This window comes from Plectrocnemia conspersa, unplaced genomic scaffold, assembly GCF_051122295.1.
Source record: "Plectrocnemia conspersa isolate PC_06_02 unplaced genomic scaffold, ASM5112229v1 ptg000001l, whole genome shotgun sequence".
NCBI classification, from domain to species: domain Eukaryota; kingdom Metazoa; phylum Arthropoda; class Insecta; order Trichoptera; family Polycentropodidae; genus Plectrocnemia; species Plectrocnemia conspersa.
Window position 1 is genome coordinate 25,675,001 of NW_028277165.1, and position 18,383 is coordinate 25,693,383.

Genomic DNA, 18,383 nt, shown 5'->3' on the forward strand with positions numbered 1-18,383 from the left:
ACTCTTGAGAATAAATAAAATGTTATTTTAATGTTGGGAGTCCTAAAAAATTAAGTGAAGTTGAGAGTTAAAAATAAAATGTTGTAGGTGAATATTTAAAAAAAAAATACAACATAAACTCTGAAAACCAGACAGCATTGATAACCATTTTTAAAGCAAAAGTTTGAAAGAAAAATATATCCGTATATTTTTATCCAGTGAACGAAGAAAAGTCTAAATCTTACTCAACCGTTTGAATTGGGCAAGGCATAAAGGAGACCTTAAGAAAAGTTACGACCTTTCAAGGGTCTGCATAATGATTAAAAAAAGTCACTAATGTCCTATTAAAGCCACAACGTTCAAGTGCGAATGAATACCGTCATATTCTTAAGGTCGAGACATTTAATCGCCGCCCTGAATTAAAACAGCAATTCTTTTCTCCCGGTTGAGGAATCCTTGCTATAATTGCGTGAGACCGACGCTTGTTTCAACTTTTTTTCCTTCTCGTGACTCACAATAAACGTTCAGTCGTATAGTTCTGGATACTCCGTATACGCACGCGTTACATTTCCGACCTTCTACCAAGATCGAGAGGGAAAAGAGCGTTTCGAGCTTCTGCTGTCTATTAAAATTCTCGCCTCGACGCGGCTCAAAAAAGGAGCTCGCGAAATTCGCTCGTTCGATTCTCGGTAATCTGGATATCTGCATCCGCCGACGCTAACGAACCGTATCCTGTCAGAAGCCACAGACTACATACCCACCACCGCAAAGAGACACACACACCCACCGACCGACGGCGGTTGCTGCAATTGTGCATTTTGCACGCACAATCTAATCGGTGAGTTACTGGCAGTGCTCGCTATCTCCCGAGCAGCGTTCGCGCCAAAGACCGATAAGGTCAGCAACCGGTAAATGCCTGTGGCGAGACTTTTTTGGAAGATAGGCAATCATAAAGCCTTGACCTAACTTTTTGAACCAGGAATGTTCTAGTTCATGCATCAAAAACCAAGATCAAATCAATTCTCCAATTTGGCATCTTTAAATTTTCAGCTTTTTTTTATTTCTTCATATTCCATATCGTCTGGTGATAAGGGACGTCATTTTAGCGTTTTTCCAGGAGAAGGCAAAAGTTGGCCAGTCAGTGGTTATTTTTTAATATTTTTTCTGGTTTAGAGGTGTGACTTTGCAGACAGACTTTGTGACTTTGCTTTTCTCCGAGCGCTGATGGAGAAGCTGGCTGAGAAATGATGTCCTCGGAATGGGCCTCTTAGGTTTCTGGTAGCAAATGTGCCTCTGTTCCTCTCTGGCCGATCGTCCCTTGGAGACCGACCTTATGTATCGTTGGTTGGAAAACTCTCCGACGAATCAAAACAATGCAGAGATCATTCAACCAATTGTTGCACTCGTTTATACGACCAACGAAATTGCCTCTAGAGTGAAATTTGCTTGATGCGTATTTTCGAAGGTCAAATCATGCAACGGGTTGAATGTTAACGATGCTTTTTGTCGCCCGATGGCGTATTGTTTACGCAACTGTTATGCACCCAAATTAAATATTTTTCTCGAGGATAATTACGATTTATTGTTTACTTGTTGATCTATTTTTCATCTGGACAATTCGATGTCTATTGTAGTGGCTCGTTTAGTTACGCTTTTGTTTATATTATACTATTGTCACGTTCATTCCTGTAATTATCGTGGTTATGGTAATATAATGCACGAGTTTAAAAAGAAGAACCCCTACAATTTCGATTGCATGCCAGATGACATGCATTTTCCTGGTCTATAAAATTGTTTCGTCGCCGTTGTAGTGAAAACGCTCGGTTATCTAGCGTTCATATAAAGACTTTATAAGTGAGAATTGAATGAAGTACGTCTAAACCGAATTTTGACAAATAGGAGAGCGCAATAAACAATTATTCTTACTCAGAAGTCAAAAATCCACGTCAAAAGCAATAAAATCTTGCCGTCGCAGTGGCATTCTTCATGATCTATGGTCAGAATTTAAGCTGTGCGCAATAATTACCGAACCGTAACTAACGTAACAAAAGTACAAGCAATATAATGTTTATCTCATTATATTATAATGAATGCGAGTGGACTGTGGCAGTACAGGGACTTTTGAATAAGCTGTGGAAAAGCACATGCGATCTATTCATTCTGTAACTTGTTTACCAAATACTAATTTGAGAAAAAACTGAACCATCTATAGCAGCGTACGCCACAGTTTAAAACTTTTATCGAAAAAACACGCACACTAAACTAATACAATCGTATTTTAGGAGTTGACAATGAGCTACTGTGACATTATACATTATTTTTCTATTTATTTTGTGCGAAATGGGCTGAAGTATTTACATTTATAACCGGATGTGATCCAGACGAAAAACCTTGAAACGAGCATTGCCGCTTTACGAAGTATTTTAAGACGTTATACCAGGAAAATGCATTCATTGAATTATCATGCAAGTTAACTTTTAAAAATATATTTGAGAATGAATCATTTGGATCAAAATGTGGCGATAATGAGGAATAAACGGAATTGAGTAAAAGACCTATTAAAAGATTGCTGCCATTCCAAACAACCTATTTTGCGAACAAACATTTTCGAAAATGGTGTCAATAAAAACCAAAAATAGAAATCGCATTCAATTAGAGGCACCTCTTCGAATTGTATCATCAGCTATAGATTCTATATCTATAGCTAGCGCAATATAACTAAGATATATATGTAAAGGCTTATCAAGCGTCAGATTAGATTTTATTTAAATTGTAATTCTAAGTGATTAATTAAAACATGTATGCTATCTAGTGATCTAATACTGATTTAAACGTAGCCCACGAAAGTATTATAGAATTATAAAAAAAATATCAATATAATCGCGTTGGACTGTTTGTTTCAGGGGTATTTTTAATCAGCGGGTAGCATGCTTTTAAGGGAGCTTATCGAATAATCACGATACTAATCCAATCTAACATAATCTTTTTGAACCCTCGGGCCAAAAATATATGATATTTTGCTCTGGGACTGCGAGCCGTAGCTTGTCTGGATCATAAAATATTAGTCAAAAACAAGCACGAGCTCGTGTTTACTCAACCCGACATAGACTCTCAAGAGCGCAAGGAAAAGGTCAATTACGTCCGCTCTGTCCGTCTGAGTGATCCAATCTGCATCCTCGAGATTATTACACACACGTCGAATAAAAACCATGGAACTGTATCCGCAGAAAGTCAAGACGGTCCGAATGCGGACCGCCCGGCCCACGTACGATTCTCGGTCTACAATTACGAACAGAAGAACCCGTTCATGAGCCCGTAGACTTCCTGCACTTGGGTGTTCCATCGCGGAATGACTTCCTTCGAACCAAAGCCGGATTTGGATACCGACGCAAAATAACCACGTGTTCGACGAATGTGTACAGAAACGAGGGAATGAGAATTTGTGCGGCGCTTTGAACGATTACATCGAATCGAGCAGTGGGAATGGCATTGGTACTTTGTTATAAAATATGATATCCGTTGTCAATAATTGAGAATGAAACGCATGCATAGACATTAGTCGAATTAGATAGACAATACATACGTCAGTCGAGAGCGGTTGTTATTATTACTTCAACTCATATAAAGCAGCTTATTGTTCATTGTAAAAAGATAAGATTACATTATCAGTATGTATGTATTCAGTAATAAATCGTCATAAGGAATATGTAGGTAAAAAATAACACCTTGAACTTCACAAGTGTGGGTCAATGCTGAGCTATGGGGAGACAATTTCGCTGAAGGGTGACATATTTACAGCTTTGTGGCCGTAAATTTTCCGAAGACATATTGCATTGAGATACCCATTAAACCAGGAGTTATGATATTATCTTTAGATTCTACGATAGTTATGGATCACAGCATGAAGATGTGATAACTAATTATGAACAGTTGATATCAAAATCTAAACTCAAATTAAATACTTCTGAAGAATTTATGACTAAAAACCTGTGATTTTACAAATGATTTTTATTTTAATACATACAAGATATTCACTATGAACTAAAATAGTTCATTATTAGAGAATTTTCAATACCTAATATATACGATCTAATTCGATTTTAATTAATCATTACGATATTCATTTGTGAGATTAGGATCTCACGTCCTAGGAAGTACTACCTAGAAAAGCACCCATTTTCTACGTAGTACTTCCACAATAAACATTATTATTCAAAGGCACAGATTGTAGTTTTTTGACACGGCTCCATTTGTGTTAAAATTTGTTTATAAGTTATTGTTGACTTTATTGCTTTTTCAACGTTTGAAAAATATTAGATATGAAAGAAAATATTCAACGAATATAAATTAGTAGCAGTATATTTAGTTATTGGATCTGAAAATTCAGATCGAATACCTAAGAAGCAAAGAAATAACGAAAAATCAACAAAAGCACCAGCTGAATTATGTAAATTTAATGTTTTTAAAGATTTTATTATCACTAATTTGACAAAACAAATAAAAAAATACATTCAGTTTCTTGTGGTTATTTCTAAAAGAATCTATCCCGAAAATATTTTGTAAAATATGTCATTTCAGTAAAATCATATCAGAATACATTTTCACCAGTAGATATATATTTTTAACAGTGAAAATACAAATTATCTGGCAGGTGCTAGTTAAAATATATGTTTTCTACATTTCTATATGTAGCAATACATATATTTACATAAAGTTATATTTCCACAGTAGTCCAAATACATTTTCACCATTAGATATATATTTATACTAGCAATAATATAATTAAACTTATAGGCGCTAATATGCTGCTTTAAAATGTATATAAAACTCAATTTGACGGTTGCGAAATGACCATTTGCTGTTCAAACCCAAACCTAGCCTAATAAAAATTATAAAACTAATTATAGTTTTAGAACTTTCATTAGGTCAAGTTCAAAATACAAACTAAGCCAACTCATATCTCAGGGGAAAATAAGCGAAAGAATTAGTACAAACAGACATCGCATCTCACATATTGCCCCACAGTTTGTCTGCATTTCGATATTACACTATGTTTCAAAAATATGATAGCTATCCTTACCAATATTACTATGGACTTCTAATACGAGAAAGCTGATAAAAGTATTTTCAAACTGAATTTTGGTCAATAGGAGAGCGCAAAAACAATTATCACTTCTCAGAAGGCAAAAGTTTACGTAAAAAACAATAAAATCTTTAGATAGGCGGACATATTTTATTTATTTTAAATATTCCGTTGTAACATAATAGGCGTTAGCCCAATACGTTATAACGGGCGTATTGAGACACTAAATTGAAATCAAAATATGCAAATGTTTCAGTAACATTTATTTTATTAATAATAACCTATTATTACTGCCTACGATCAATATATGTCACTGTGTACAACCTGGTTCAATTTTGTGTATTAATTGTAAGATTTGAAAAATCGAAGAAAACCTAATCTGTGATGATTGATCAAAATTATATTTATATAATAATTACTAATATTCCAGACACGATAGAAATTTAAAATACTAGCTTTTAGAAATCTTTATCATAATTTCTAATTTAGTAAAACAAAGTTATGAGTTGACCTTGGGTGAAGCCGGGTGACACAACTAGTAAATGAGTATATTTTTACCTATTGTATACGATTAAAAATAGGTAGATTTGGCGAAAATTTAAAACAAGCATTTATTTTTCATGGCACCATAAAGTTTCCCGGAAGCGAACATTTATCATTCATTAATAATATTCATCAATAGCATTCAATAGAAAAAATGATTTATGAACCACAATTGTAATTTTTTGCGATAAGCTAATGAAAACGGGGAAGTACAACTCAATTGCGATTCATACAATTTATTACTGAAAATCTTGTTCTCCCGTCAAAACCGTCAAGACACGACTATTGAGAATGCTCTTAATCAGGGATAAAATATCCTCCTATTTCAGGCTGAATTTCTTTATGCTTATTATGATTTTGAGACAGTATTTAATAAAAATGTATATTTTACAACGCCTGAATGGAAGTCAAGAAAAAATATATATTTATTATAAAAAATACGTGACTTTTATTTTATTTTACAACAAAACCAATTTTACGGAACGGAGCGAATAAATTGAGTGCCTGGAATATGTAAATACAATATATTTATTTCTCTCAATCTATATGTAAAATTTAATTAGATAAATGAAAATTTTTTACGCACAATTGCATTACCTGCTTGCAGCTACACCTTCTTTCAGTCAGCTGCGACACACCTAAGTTGACTAATGGAGTACTTGTTATCGACGTCGTGTATTTTCTCGGGTACTGTGTGTCGAGTTATTACGAATGTTAACTCATTGCGTACGGTGTGCACAAATTTGTGCGTTTCAGAAACCTTCCGTTGCGTCGGTGTGCACAAATTTGTGCGTTTCGTCATTTTAACTTCATACGAAAAAAACCCACGTAAACTGCGTATTTACTGTAACGAATTTATTTAGGGATTCACCTACAGATGTTACTAATATCATATTATCTAAAAATAGTTCAAAAAAGTAGAAATTCTAAATTCCAGAGGCTCAAAACTCGGGTAAAATAAATGCGTTTCAAGATGTATGTTTACATATATATATACAATTTTTTTCTATGGAATTATCTCACATATTATTTATTAGAAATAGTGAAATCACTCAATACCAAATTGCGAATCACGTATCAATAATATATAAATATATTTAAATAATTTTTAACACTTAACGGTCGATTTACGCGGCGATATTCACAAGACACCCAACCGTCCAATTTCGAACAAATGTAACGTTTCCGTTAGGCTAAGCGCACGCTGTTATAAAAATGTTAACGAAAAACCCCACCTTATCGGTTTGATTCAGGTAAAAATGGTAATTTTTTTAGAGACATGTTTCTTGAAATTCTTATCTACAAAATTACAAAAAACCCAAAATATTCAAAGGTAACCGCATAAAAAAAAGAAATGTTGAGCTAGACCTAATATCTAATGTTATCAACCTAATATCATGTTATCAACCCGAAGCATTATAACAAAATAATCAGTGATTCTCAACTTTTAATTGTGTTAATTTATTTTACAACTTTTTGCATTATTATATTTTGTTTGGCTTACAATATATTTTTGTAATGCTTATTAATTTCGTACTCCTTCATTTATTGATACTATTTTCTAAGAAATAAATTACAGTAAATCAAATTCATATTTTTATAATATAAAATATAATGTTTTTTATTTATCATTATTTTCTGTTATATATATGTATGTAGAGGTATCGTGGGCATTTAAATGCAGATTCATCAATCCCAAATGTGATATTTTATAATATTTAGACCTGAAATGATCCCGATCTGTTCAAATTAAATAAACTGTTCTCAACATGTTTTCAATTACCAACACATTGAATACCGGGCATTATTCCTAAAAATGGAGCGTGCGGCGGGGATTATTTGCAAAAATTAGGACTTTAATTTGTGTAACTATCCAAGCACATTGGTGGTTCGAATCTTTATTGGATGCTAAGTATACAGTAAGTGCGCGTTTTTCATTATTTTAACAAATTGCGTACCGTGTGGTAAAAATACAAAAAGTGGTAAATATAATATTAAAGCAATAAAATGTTTAGAATCACTGATAATTTTTAATTATATTAAATATACTATATAAAAAAATAATACATAAATTATAACACAAATATAAAATAATAATACATAAACAATAAAAGATTACAGCCATAGAAAAACGTTACGTTTGTTCGAAATTGGACAGTTGGGTGTCGTGCAAATATCGCTGCGTAACTTGACCGTCAAGTGTTAAAAAATTTGAATTGATTGTATAGGTAACAAAATTAGATATTTTCGGTTTTTATTATATACAACAGTATTTTATCATCATTTTATTATTATCTTTATTGTTTTTATTCAAAAATATATATATTTGGTTATTCTAAACTAAGAATTATATTTTATTTTATTGGTACGCGATCCACAGTTTGACGTTTACTGATTTTATCATTGCGAATACAAAAAAACGATCATCATAAATCTGTTTTTAAAATTTGACGTTAAAACGTTGACTAATTAAAGAGTTACGATGTTTTAAAAAAAAAAAATTTGTATCCTAATTTTCGCAAATAATCCCCGCCGCACGGCTCGATTTTTAGGAATAATGCCCAGTATTCAATGTGTTAAGGCATGAATAATATATAATTTCAGGAAGCAGGATATGTCAGAACATATAAACATGCCTCACTTTGTTAATATGCTGATGACATGAGCATTACCTGGAAGCGGAACAAAATCTGTATGTAAGTAAATGATACGAACTTCCAATTTTCGAGAACAAATATGAATTCCTACAAATAAAATATAAATTAAATAAGTATTCGAATCCATAACAAAATACCAGCGGCTCAATTGGAATTCAGATGAATCAGCATGAAACAGAAGAGTCGATAAATTATGAAAAAAATAACCAGCTACCATAAATCTCACAACTCATAGGTCTGCCAATCGTAATGTATTGTAGGGTCATATACGGAACGCATGTCTCTATAATTTACAGAACGTCAAAAGACGAATTATACTAAAATTTTCTTCGGATGATATTGATTCGGCTCATGAATCAGACCAGTCAAACTTCTGGATACTATTAAACAAGTCATGACAGGTAAAAAGCTTAAGATAATACGAGTTTCGTTTCTGAGAGGATTTTGGTTCTGAGAAACCCGCCTTTCCGTCAGGCACTAGGGATCTTGAGTTGCTGACGAGTGGACAATGAACTTTTTCAGGACGAGGATCTACGTCCTCGGGCCTGACGCCAAAATTTTATTGGGTTTCATAGCAGGCCATTCACCGCCGCGATCCATCCAAGCCTTTTTCCTTAACCTGCCGCTTTTCTGTATCATAAGATTGTTAGAAAATAGCTTTTCCTTTAGACCTGGGTTTGTTTTACCAGACATTTTTTTTTCTTATTGAATCCACAGCGATATAATTTATCTATTATTTTTACCTATTATTTATATAGCATTTATTTAGGGTATAACCTGTACCCGTTCCAAATGTTGAGACCACTGCCTGAAAAAATGGCTCATATTTTTTAAGTCAGAATTTGAATATGGTTGTGGTTAGAAGTTATAATAAAAGCTCGGAATTCATGTTGGACTGGTCAGAAACATTTAATTGATTGGTCAGTATTTTGACAGAATAACCAGTATTTATATTATATGTTCTGTATTTCAACCTCAAGGTTGGTTTTCTGTTGACAGATGGTCAGCATAATATTACATGGTTTTTATCAATGTGTTTGGTTGGGATCGCAAGCGTCCTCTTCGTCGCCGCTCTGTCGTTATTCCCGCTTCGTTCGTTGCTCTCAATATCTTCCTACGTACAATTAAAGTGTCCTACGTACTAAAGAGTCCTACGTACAATTAAATAGATTCGCTGTAAGTTATTCATGGGGTGTGTCCAATGTTCTCACGCTCGCTTGCACCTAATCTGTCCCAACAGTTTTGATGTGAGCGAGATATTTTATAAGATATATATTTCTAAAATAAATAATTTACTGACCGTTTATATTTATCAATGTGTATCGTGTGCTTTAAAGCTAATGGTAGTGGCGTAAACCCAAATTTGCTAATTAGGAATAGTGGTGAGAAATGGAATAACGCAAATTTGACCATTCCAAATAAACTGATTTTTATCTGAAGTTTTTGTCAACTGTTTCTCTATAAATAGTTAGCCTAATAATCTAGACTAAAATAATAATTTTAAGAAACTGAAAATTTTCTACATTATGTACTTTAAATTATAAAAATGAATTACACTAAAAAAGTATATATCCTTATTAACAAATAAAGAACTTGTTATATTAAAAAAATAAAGGTTAATGGTTTTAAATTTCTATAATGGATGGAAGCTCGAAATTAGTGATATTTCGGATTGAACATCACAGATTAGGTTTTCCTAGATGTTTCTTATCATCACAAGTGAACATGGTGATGATTAACTAAATCAAACTAAAGTAATGCATATATGATACAAAATATATTTAATGATGAATTCAGCTTATGCGCTTTTGAGAATATCATAACAAATTGGCTATTTCTATAATTGTTAACAATTAGGTTACTTTTCGGTTTATATGTTTATTTTCATATTTTTATCAATAGTATTACTTTCATTTGTCAATCTATGTAAATAATAGTTTAAATCATTAATTTAATTTTTTTTTATATTCATTATATCCATATTAATAAGTTTCGAGGCCTGACACAAAAGAGGGCAGCACTAGACGCATAATTTTTGTGAGGTTATGTGAGCTGTCATAACCGTCTCTCAAATATAATTGTACAAAAAGTGGTTAACGCTGAACATGAACAGTTCATGACAGTATATTAACCCACTACGGGGTAAACAGCTATGCATGTATAACAATTTATCACTATATTCATCCCTAAGATTAGGAAAATCCAAGAAACCGGTTTTTCAGACATGATAGAAACGTCTTGTTACTACTTCTGTGACACTATCATAGTACTGTCAGGCCGATTAAAAAATATAAGTTCTCGGAAGCGAGGAATCGCCGTCAAAAGCAATAATAGTACCTGAGAGACAGACGACGGTGGCGCCATCTTGTCGCAGGCGGCGCAGCAGCACCTGGTGCAGGTGATGATCGGGTGGAGGCTGATGAGGCCGCTGCGACTGCTGCTGATCGCAGCACACGACGAAAAGGTCGGCGGCGGCGATGCGCTCGCGCAGCCCGTGACAGTGCGCCGCCACGGTGGCCGCGAGCGACAGCTTCCCAGCGGCTAGGCGCCTCAGCATGAGCGCGGGTACGCTGAGGTGGGCGGCGCCTCTTACGTGTCCCGCGGAGAAGGCCCGGGCGCTGCGGCAGTCCAGCACGACCGTGTCTGCTGAACGACGTAGCCGCGACACCACCCACTCCCCCGATACCGGCTCGCACCGCTCTGCATCACCCGCGTCCGCCGGCATCTCGCCGACGACTGCCGAAGTGGCGAGCGAACGCGACTACCCCCACCCACCGCCGCCGGTCGACGAGTTTCACCGAGCGGATCGGCGCGCGACGACGTCATTTCATTGATGAAAAACGCCGACCAGGGGTACGAAAATGCGGCACGCGGACCAAATTATTTATCAACATAATGAATCCATTTTTATCAATTAATCGCTAGTCAAAACATCTAATAATACTCCTTGTTATACAATTCTCCGTCATTTCAGCTTTTAACCAGAGATGAACAAAAATTGCCTAGTCTTTCATTAAAGTACATGCATTTTTCTTGCCAAATTCAAGAGGGGGAGGCAAATTACCTCACCCGTCCCCTCCCCCCTACATAATGTCCTGGCTCCCTGTGACTTATTTTTGTTTCCTTTTTGTTTGGGACTGTAAAAGAGGTAAAAGAAAAATCGCTGGAGGGATTAAAAGACATCATGTGATAATGATTATAATATCAAAGTTGTACTGTAACAACTACTTCGAATCGTTATAAATCGAAGCAATTGAATCGTACAATGTGTAATGCTCAAAATCATTTGAGCATACCGTCTGAAATTCCGAGAACTACAAGTAGCGCAAGTAACGCTTTTGTAAGGGGTATTTATTGTTGGCTTGTCACGTTTTTAAATAATTAAGTAATGCGTCGCAGAAACAGACAAAACAGGTCAGAAAACTGATTCTTCCTGAGCAGGCAACGTAACCAACAAAAAATAATCGGTGATTGTTCAAGGTAAGTGAAGAAAAGCCAAACGAAAGAATCATTGATCTCCTCCTATTTCTCCGATAATGTAGATTGTTAGTGTTACCACATACTTACTTCTTCTTCCGCATATTTTCCCCTGAATGATGAGTTGGGTTAGATTGTATTTTGGTCCTGTCATAATATAGCCAAGATAATGAATTTTTCTTGTATTGATGCTCCACAGCACTTTTCGTTTTTCTCCATACGTCTGAAGACTTCTAAAATATTGATGCAGATTTATGTTAAACCGCAAAGGCGATAAGTTGCATCTTTATTGTATACCGCGTCTAATTTGAATATCCTCACTGAATTTATTTTTAACTTTAACATTAACTGCTTAAGTTGAATGTTGATTGCAGTACTGGTGTTTAATAATGCAGATGCAAAGAATATCAACAATTCCTTTATCCTTTCGTTTTTATAAAATTTGAACTTTGTCAAAAGCTTTCTCATAATCTACAAAGCATATATCTACAGTGTACAGAAATTAGATAAATACCTAAATTTTGATTTTTTTTATATCAACAATAAAATAACACCGATTAAAAATGATTTTGATGAAGCTATTTACATAACTTTAAGAAATATTACAAGAAAAGACATTGAAAACCATGCAAAGATAAATGCAAGAAATAAATAATTTAAATAACTGTTGTATGTATTTTTATACTATAAATTTAATAAATTTTACAGAGAAATTACATTGATAATTTAATGTATATTGTAGACGCGCGTTTCGCATGTTGTATGCGTTCGCGAACACTGTCTTGCGGCGTTCGGAAATATTTGACGTTTGACAGTGAGTCGGCTCCGACCGTATTACGAAACGTCGATTACGTTCACAAAATGTGCCGATATCACGTGACAAATGATTGGAACACAAGTGCACACATTTTTAGATTCATATTTCAGTATTAACTAGTACATGTTTTCTACAATAATATTCAACTATGTATTAAGACTCTAAATATTTTTGTCAAAGTAAACAAAAATAATCTTTAATTCAAAAAACTGCAAAAATATAATGAAGATCTTGAATAATAAAAACATAAATTAATTATTTAATATAGTGGGAAATAAATGTTCAGGAGCTCTGGTATTGAAGCCAGGAAAATCAAGGAAATAAACAATGAAAAAAATGGTTTAAGCTACTTCAGCATTTTAAGAATTATAATATTTTATTAGCATATTTAAACCGAGTTATTAAGTATATTTTTTGTATACTAGAGACTACCTCTTCTGTTGAAAGGATGTTTTCGATATAGACATACGACATTTAAATACGATTAATAAGTGGATACATAACATTTGCAGACATATTTATTTTATTAGTTTAAAGACTAGACAAGAAAAAAATATTAAAATAGTTACACTACTAATAACTTTAACAACAGTTTGTATTCTGTTTATCCAAGTAGAAAAATAAATAATAACAAAGTGTAGGACAATATTACTTTGATTACCAATTTAAATGACGAGTTTGGGCGAAATTGTTAAAGCGATACCCGAGATAATCCCAGGCAAATATTTTAGGCTTAGAGACCATAAAATAATTGTTAGTACAGATTCAATAAGTACATAGGCTCAATCTAAATCACATATTATAATTTTAATATTGCGTTCAATAGCGTTAACAAGTCGCATAAATAAAATACACGCATGGTTAAGTCGAAGAGCTCCAATGGATTGTGTATTTGCCATCGCGTGTCGCAAATTTGTACACGACGCAAATATACTGAGAAAAAATATAGTTGAATATATTAAATTGATTTGTGTTACGTGTCTGATTGCATTTTAACTTGAAAGTAAACAAATTAACGCCTTCTTAGCTATATTAATACTTTAAAAATATGTATTACAAAATAAAATATTGTTCGCAGGGGTTCGAACGACAATGGCATTCGATACAAGGTCAAAAGTATTATCACTGGGGGTGTATCTTAAAATGGTTAACTAAATATGAATGTCTTTCGAATTTTTGTGGTAATTGTGCAATACCAAGTGTCCCGCACGATTTTTATATCCATTGTTGAAACCAAACACTTTGGTATATGGCAGATCTCTCTTTCATTATTTAGAATCAAAGTGGTCGTTTGCATGCTCTCTCAATTTATCCCCCATGTAAATAAAACCAACAACGCTACTAAGCTACTGTTCCAACAAAACTTTCCGAAGGTTTTGTTGGACAGTCAAGGTACAACAACATATTTATACATAATGTGCGTGATTCAAAAACTCATCTGTATGCTGTTGATTGTAATTTTTTAAATGCAATCGATCTTTCATTAAAGAAAGATTTAGATTCTTTATAGAGATGGGCTTTCGTCATTCGTCTGCTCTTTAGTATCAGCAAGTGCCATATTGTTTTATTTTCTCGATCTCATTCGCCAGTAGATTAAATCTACGATCCCGGAGGAAACGTTTTGGCTAGAGATACTTCCACTAAAAATCTTGGAATCACTTTTGAGAGCAAATGGAGGCTCTCTTTACACGTAAATATCTGCGAAAAACCAAGATGCTTAGCTTTGTTGACGTTCACAGAATCGAAATATATAATTTGGAATCCTCGAATACTAAATATTCCCTATTAATCTAAAAAGTTCAAAAAATGTTTGTAAAATACTTATATGTAAGGGTTTTTGGTTATTGTCCGTTCTTGTATCCCAGTGTCTTTTTCTTAGGAGCTTTGTAATACTGAGTTCTCGCATAAAATTGTATGTGGAAAACAGTGGCGTAGCTATGGGGGGGGGGGGCGGAGGGAGCGGTTCGCCCCGGGCGGCACTTGCTTGGGGGCGGCATATTCGCGATGGGATCGTCTAGTGTGGTTCTTAACTTATGCACTAAAACATATATAAATCCACGAATAACAAGAGCTTAATAATAACCAATTTATTATTTCAAGAAATGCTGATTTTATGACCCTCCAAAAAATGTATGGGTGGGGGGCGGCACATACCCTAGCTACCCCACTGGTGGCAAAGCATTTCTTTAAACTACTCCAGAATGCTGTTGACAGCAGGGACACCATTTTAGCTTTTTCCAGGGGGGAGGCAAAAGATTTTCAGTCAGTGGTCGTTCTTTTAATATTTCGATTTCATTAAGATTCACAGTTTGATTAAATGACGTGCATTTTTCTGGCCAAATTCAAGGGGAAACAAATGCACCTACCTACTTCCTCCCCAAATGACGTCTCTGTTGAAAATCACGTCATCGACAACAACATTATTACGACTTAAAATAAGTGAGAATCTAATGAAGCATATTAAGACTTTTTATAACAATATTACGACTTACAATAAGTGAGATCATCTCTCCCATCTCTCCCCCCCCCCCCTTTCTAATTGACGTCTCTGGTTGACAATCAACGCGTCCTATTCTGATGCCCGTTAGAGCCAAAAGGTCCCCACTAGCCGATTCACCTATGGCTGTCACCATCCGGCTGATTCCTTCGCTGGCATTGCACATTGATCCATTTAACAGCAGCTACGAGGAGCAGGTCTGATTCGTACAAATAAATTTTAATATTTCATGTTTTTTCCTTCTTACCATGTGTTGTCTTTTTAGGTCGGAATAGCGTAGTCTGTAAGGTCTCGGACTAGTAATCCAAAAGCAAAGGGCTCGAGCCACTGCAGCAGATTCGATTTTTTATTGATAAAAATGTCCAATTATTAAAAACCGACCCCAGCTGCAAAATGATATCTATTTATAAATTATATTACACATTATAATTATAATTAATTATATAGATGTCACTGATTCCCGAACTTTCAGTGTAATGGTTAATACTCACTTGTAGGTATTCATTATATCTGATTGACTTTCCAAGTTAATACATATTTATGCACCTGTCAGGTTATAACAGAAATTTAAAAAAATGTATTATTTTGTTTATTGTTATTTTCACCATGGTTACGCATTGGTATAACTTGTTAATTAACGATTGTTTTAATTTGGCTTCTTTAATTTCAAGTAAAATCTTTAATTTGTGAGGAATAAACTTCAAAATTATTGGTGAAAATGACATACTGAATCATACTGAAATTATATAACTGTCGCAAGGAAAAGGTTTGGTCCGATTGTTTGTATTACGGAAAAAGAACTTGCCTTATTTTTTAACGATAAAAATTTACATTTGTAAATTGATGGGCCGGGTTAAATGAGCTAAAAATAAAGTGTGTAGTACTTTTACTAAATTATATATTCTCCAAATTTTTCTATAATTATTCTTAACATGCCAATCAATTTTTTGATATCTGAATCGAAAGAAAAATATTTTTGCAAGCAATATATTCTTTAATGTCGTATTTTATATAATATTTTTTTCACCTACAAACTGTTGCAGGGATCAAAATAGATGATAGTCGTTTGGAGCAATGTCTGAAGAATACGGTGGGCGAGAAAGGACCAAAAAATCCAATGATTTTATCTATTCTCTTCTTGGATACACGAGGGCGAGCACTGTCTTGAGGTAAAATTACCCTTCTTTAATTTATGAGGGAAGGTCCTTTTTATGGTCAGAGAAGCTTTTAAACGAATTAGCTGAGCATACTATGTGTCTGTCGTAATTTTTTGCCTATAATCCAATAACTCATAATGAATTATGCACTTCATATCCACCAAATGAATAACATTGTCTTATTGGGGTGAAATACTGTTCCCGGGGAATTGGGGGTTGATTGCCATCCAAACACTGCCTTTTACATCGCGTGCTAAAGTAAATGATCCACTCCTCATATTCAGAAACAATTCAACTTAAAAATAAATCTGACTTTATGGTTTTGTAACCCTAAGGGGTGTGACATCGTAGCCAGTGAGACGCAGATGAAAACTAGTTAGAATTTTATTAGATTATATTACATTTTGCGACATGATGAGCAGTTGTGGAGAAGCTGGCGGAGGGATGATGTCGATGGAAGATCCTCAGAGGTCTTGTAGTTTCCTGCAACGAGAGTGTCTAGAGGCAGTTCCTCTTGCTGCGATGATCGTGTTCGGGAGACTCAGGTCGTATCTTCGCATCTGTCGGTGGGTACGTGTCTGCCAGATGAGGTGAATCTGCTAGTCTCTTCGAGTGTCTGCCGGAGTCTATGAGTGACCGATTGTGACTGCCTTTTCCTCATCAGGGTCCAGGCTGCAAAGGTTGCTGACCAATCACAATCATGCAGCGATTCTCCAGCCAATAGATGTACTCGTTACTTAGAACAGCGAAATAGCTATATACTTTTAGAAAGCATCATTTGCTTGATGGGCATTGTCCAAGGTCGTATACTGCAACAGGAATCTTGTGGATCCGATGATTTATTATAACCGTGACCGTTTCGCAACAAAGAAATATTCTTTCAATGACGGAGAATATTTACAGTAAGAACACTTGCGTGTTATTCAGCGAGGGCTTGTGTGGTCCCAATCCTTTACGCTATTGTCTTGCTTCCTTTTTGATCACAATAAATTAACGCAAGTTTTAAGAATAAGACCCCATAGAGATAATAGGGTAATTATCTTTAATTTATAAAAAATATACATTTTTGTAAATGTAAGAAAAAAATAGACACTGAAATTAAAGCCCCCCGCATGTAAATATATGTTTATTATATGTAAAAAGCAAACGTAATATTATAATTATAATATTTTGCGAATTCTATGGGTGGGATTATCATATTTGCCCTAGGCGCTCCGACCTGATGTTTCCGTTTTATTCTTAGATTTTTCCAAAGTTCACATCTCTAGTCACGGCCTACGACAGTCCGTAGTATATTCTTTACCCTATTAAGTAAATTAATATAATTTTGGCATTCTCCCCGAACGCCCGAAAGACTTGTCAGCCGGCCGAGCCGAAAAGGTTAAGGTCGCAATGTTGCGGTCTCTTTTGCCAGGGAGCGCCCTTTGTGAAGCCCCGTCCCGGTCCGCCCCTGTTCGTAGCGTGGCTTTTATTTTATACATTTATTCCCGTTTACTACCGAGCGTGGGCGGCATCGACGGGGCGCATGACGTCACCTTAAATAAACTCTGGGCCGGCTCCGGGAGATCGCAGGGCCCCCGGGCCGATCGATACGGAAAACCTTAGGGACGGGTAGATCGATGGCGGCCCGCGCGAAGGGCGCTCCTCCAAAATGGCGAAACACTTTCACTCCCTTCCATATATATATTACGCACAACTCTTCAGATATTCCCTTAATTTTGAAGGTCATAGGGTCAGGCGCGGTCCTATATCTTCCGTTTTCTTGTGAATGGAGGGACATATTCGAAGTTTTCCTTGTGTTATCATTGTGATTTTATCATACAATTACGAGAAAATAAGTTACAACCGCAAGCAAATTATATTTATAATGTGCATTTATAAAATAAACAAAGCATATATGTCATTTTCCTTCTCTTCGTTCGTTCACCGAACTCTTATTCTCAGTTAGAGATTCTTCTTCTCACTGCTGAGGATACAACTCTTTTCAACTTTAATTTTTCTGTCAGATCTGCCGCGATCTAGCAATACTCTACTTCAGAAGAACATCATATTTTTAATGAATTTTCACATTACTTTCTGCTCCCATCTACAACAAGTCTTTCAAGATTGTCTGGACATTATTTTACAATGTGGCTAAAAAATTAATCGTTGAGATATTATCCAATGTATACAA

General features: G+C 34.9%; 1 protein-coding gene and 1 long non-coding RNA gene across 3 annotated transcripts in view; one reads left to right on the forward strand and one right to left on the reverse strand.

Annotated features, from left to right (window-relative positions):
* The window catches only part of Mkp3 (Mitogen-activated protein kinase phosphatase 3), a 42,751-nt gene extending 31,370 nt beyond the window's left edge, over positions 1-11,381 (reverse strand). For both annotated transcript variants that reach the window (XM_088188871.1, XM_088188879.1), the window contains exon 1: positions 10,600-11,381. In XM_088188871.1, coding sequence (XP_088044997.1) covers positions 10,600-10,987 — 388 coding nt within the window. In that variant the 5' untranslated portion in view covers positions 10,988-11,381. The remainder of the gene's footprint in view (positions 1-10,599) is intronic.
* Positions 1,031-4,280, forward strand: LOC148239409 (uncharacterized). Its single transcript, XR_015810271.1, has 2 exons — positions 1,031-2,379; positions 2,420-4,280. It is a non-coding gene; the product is annotated as an uncharacterized LOC148239409 (long non-coding RNA).
* Positions 11,382-18,383: the final 7,002 nt, after the last annotated feature.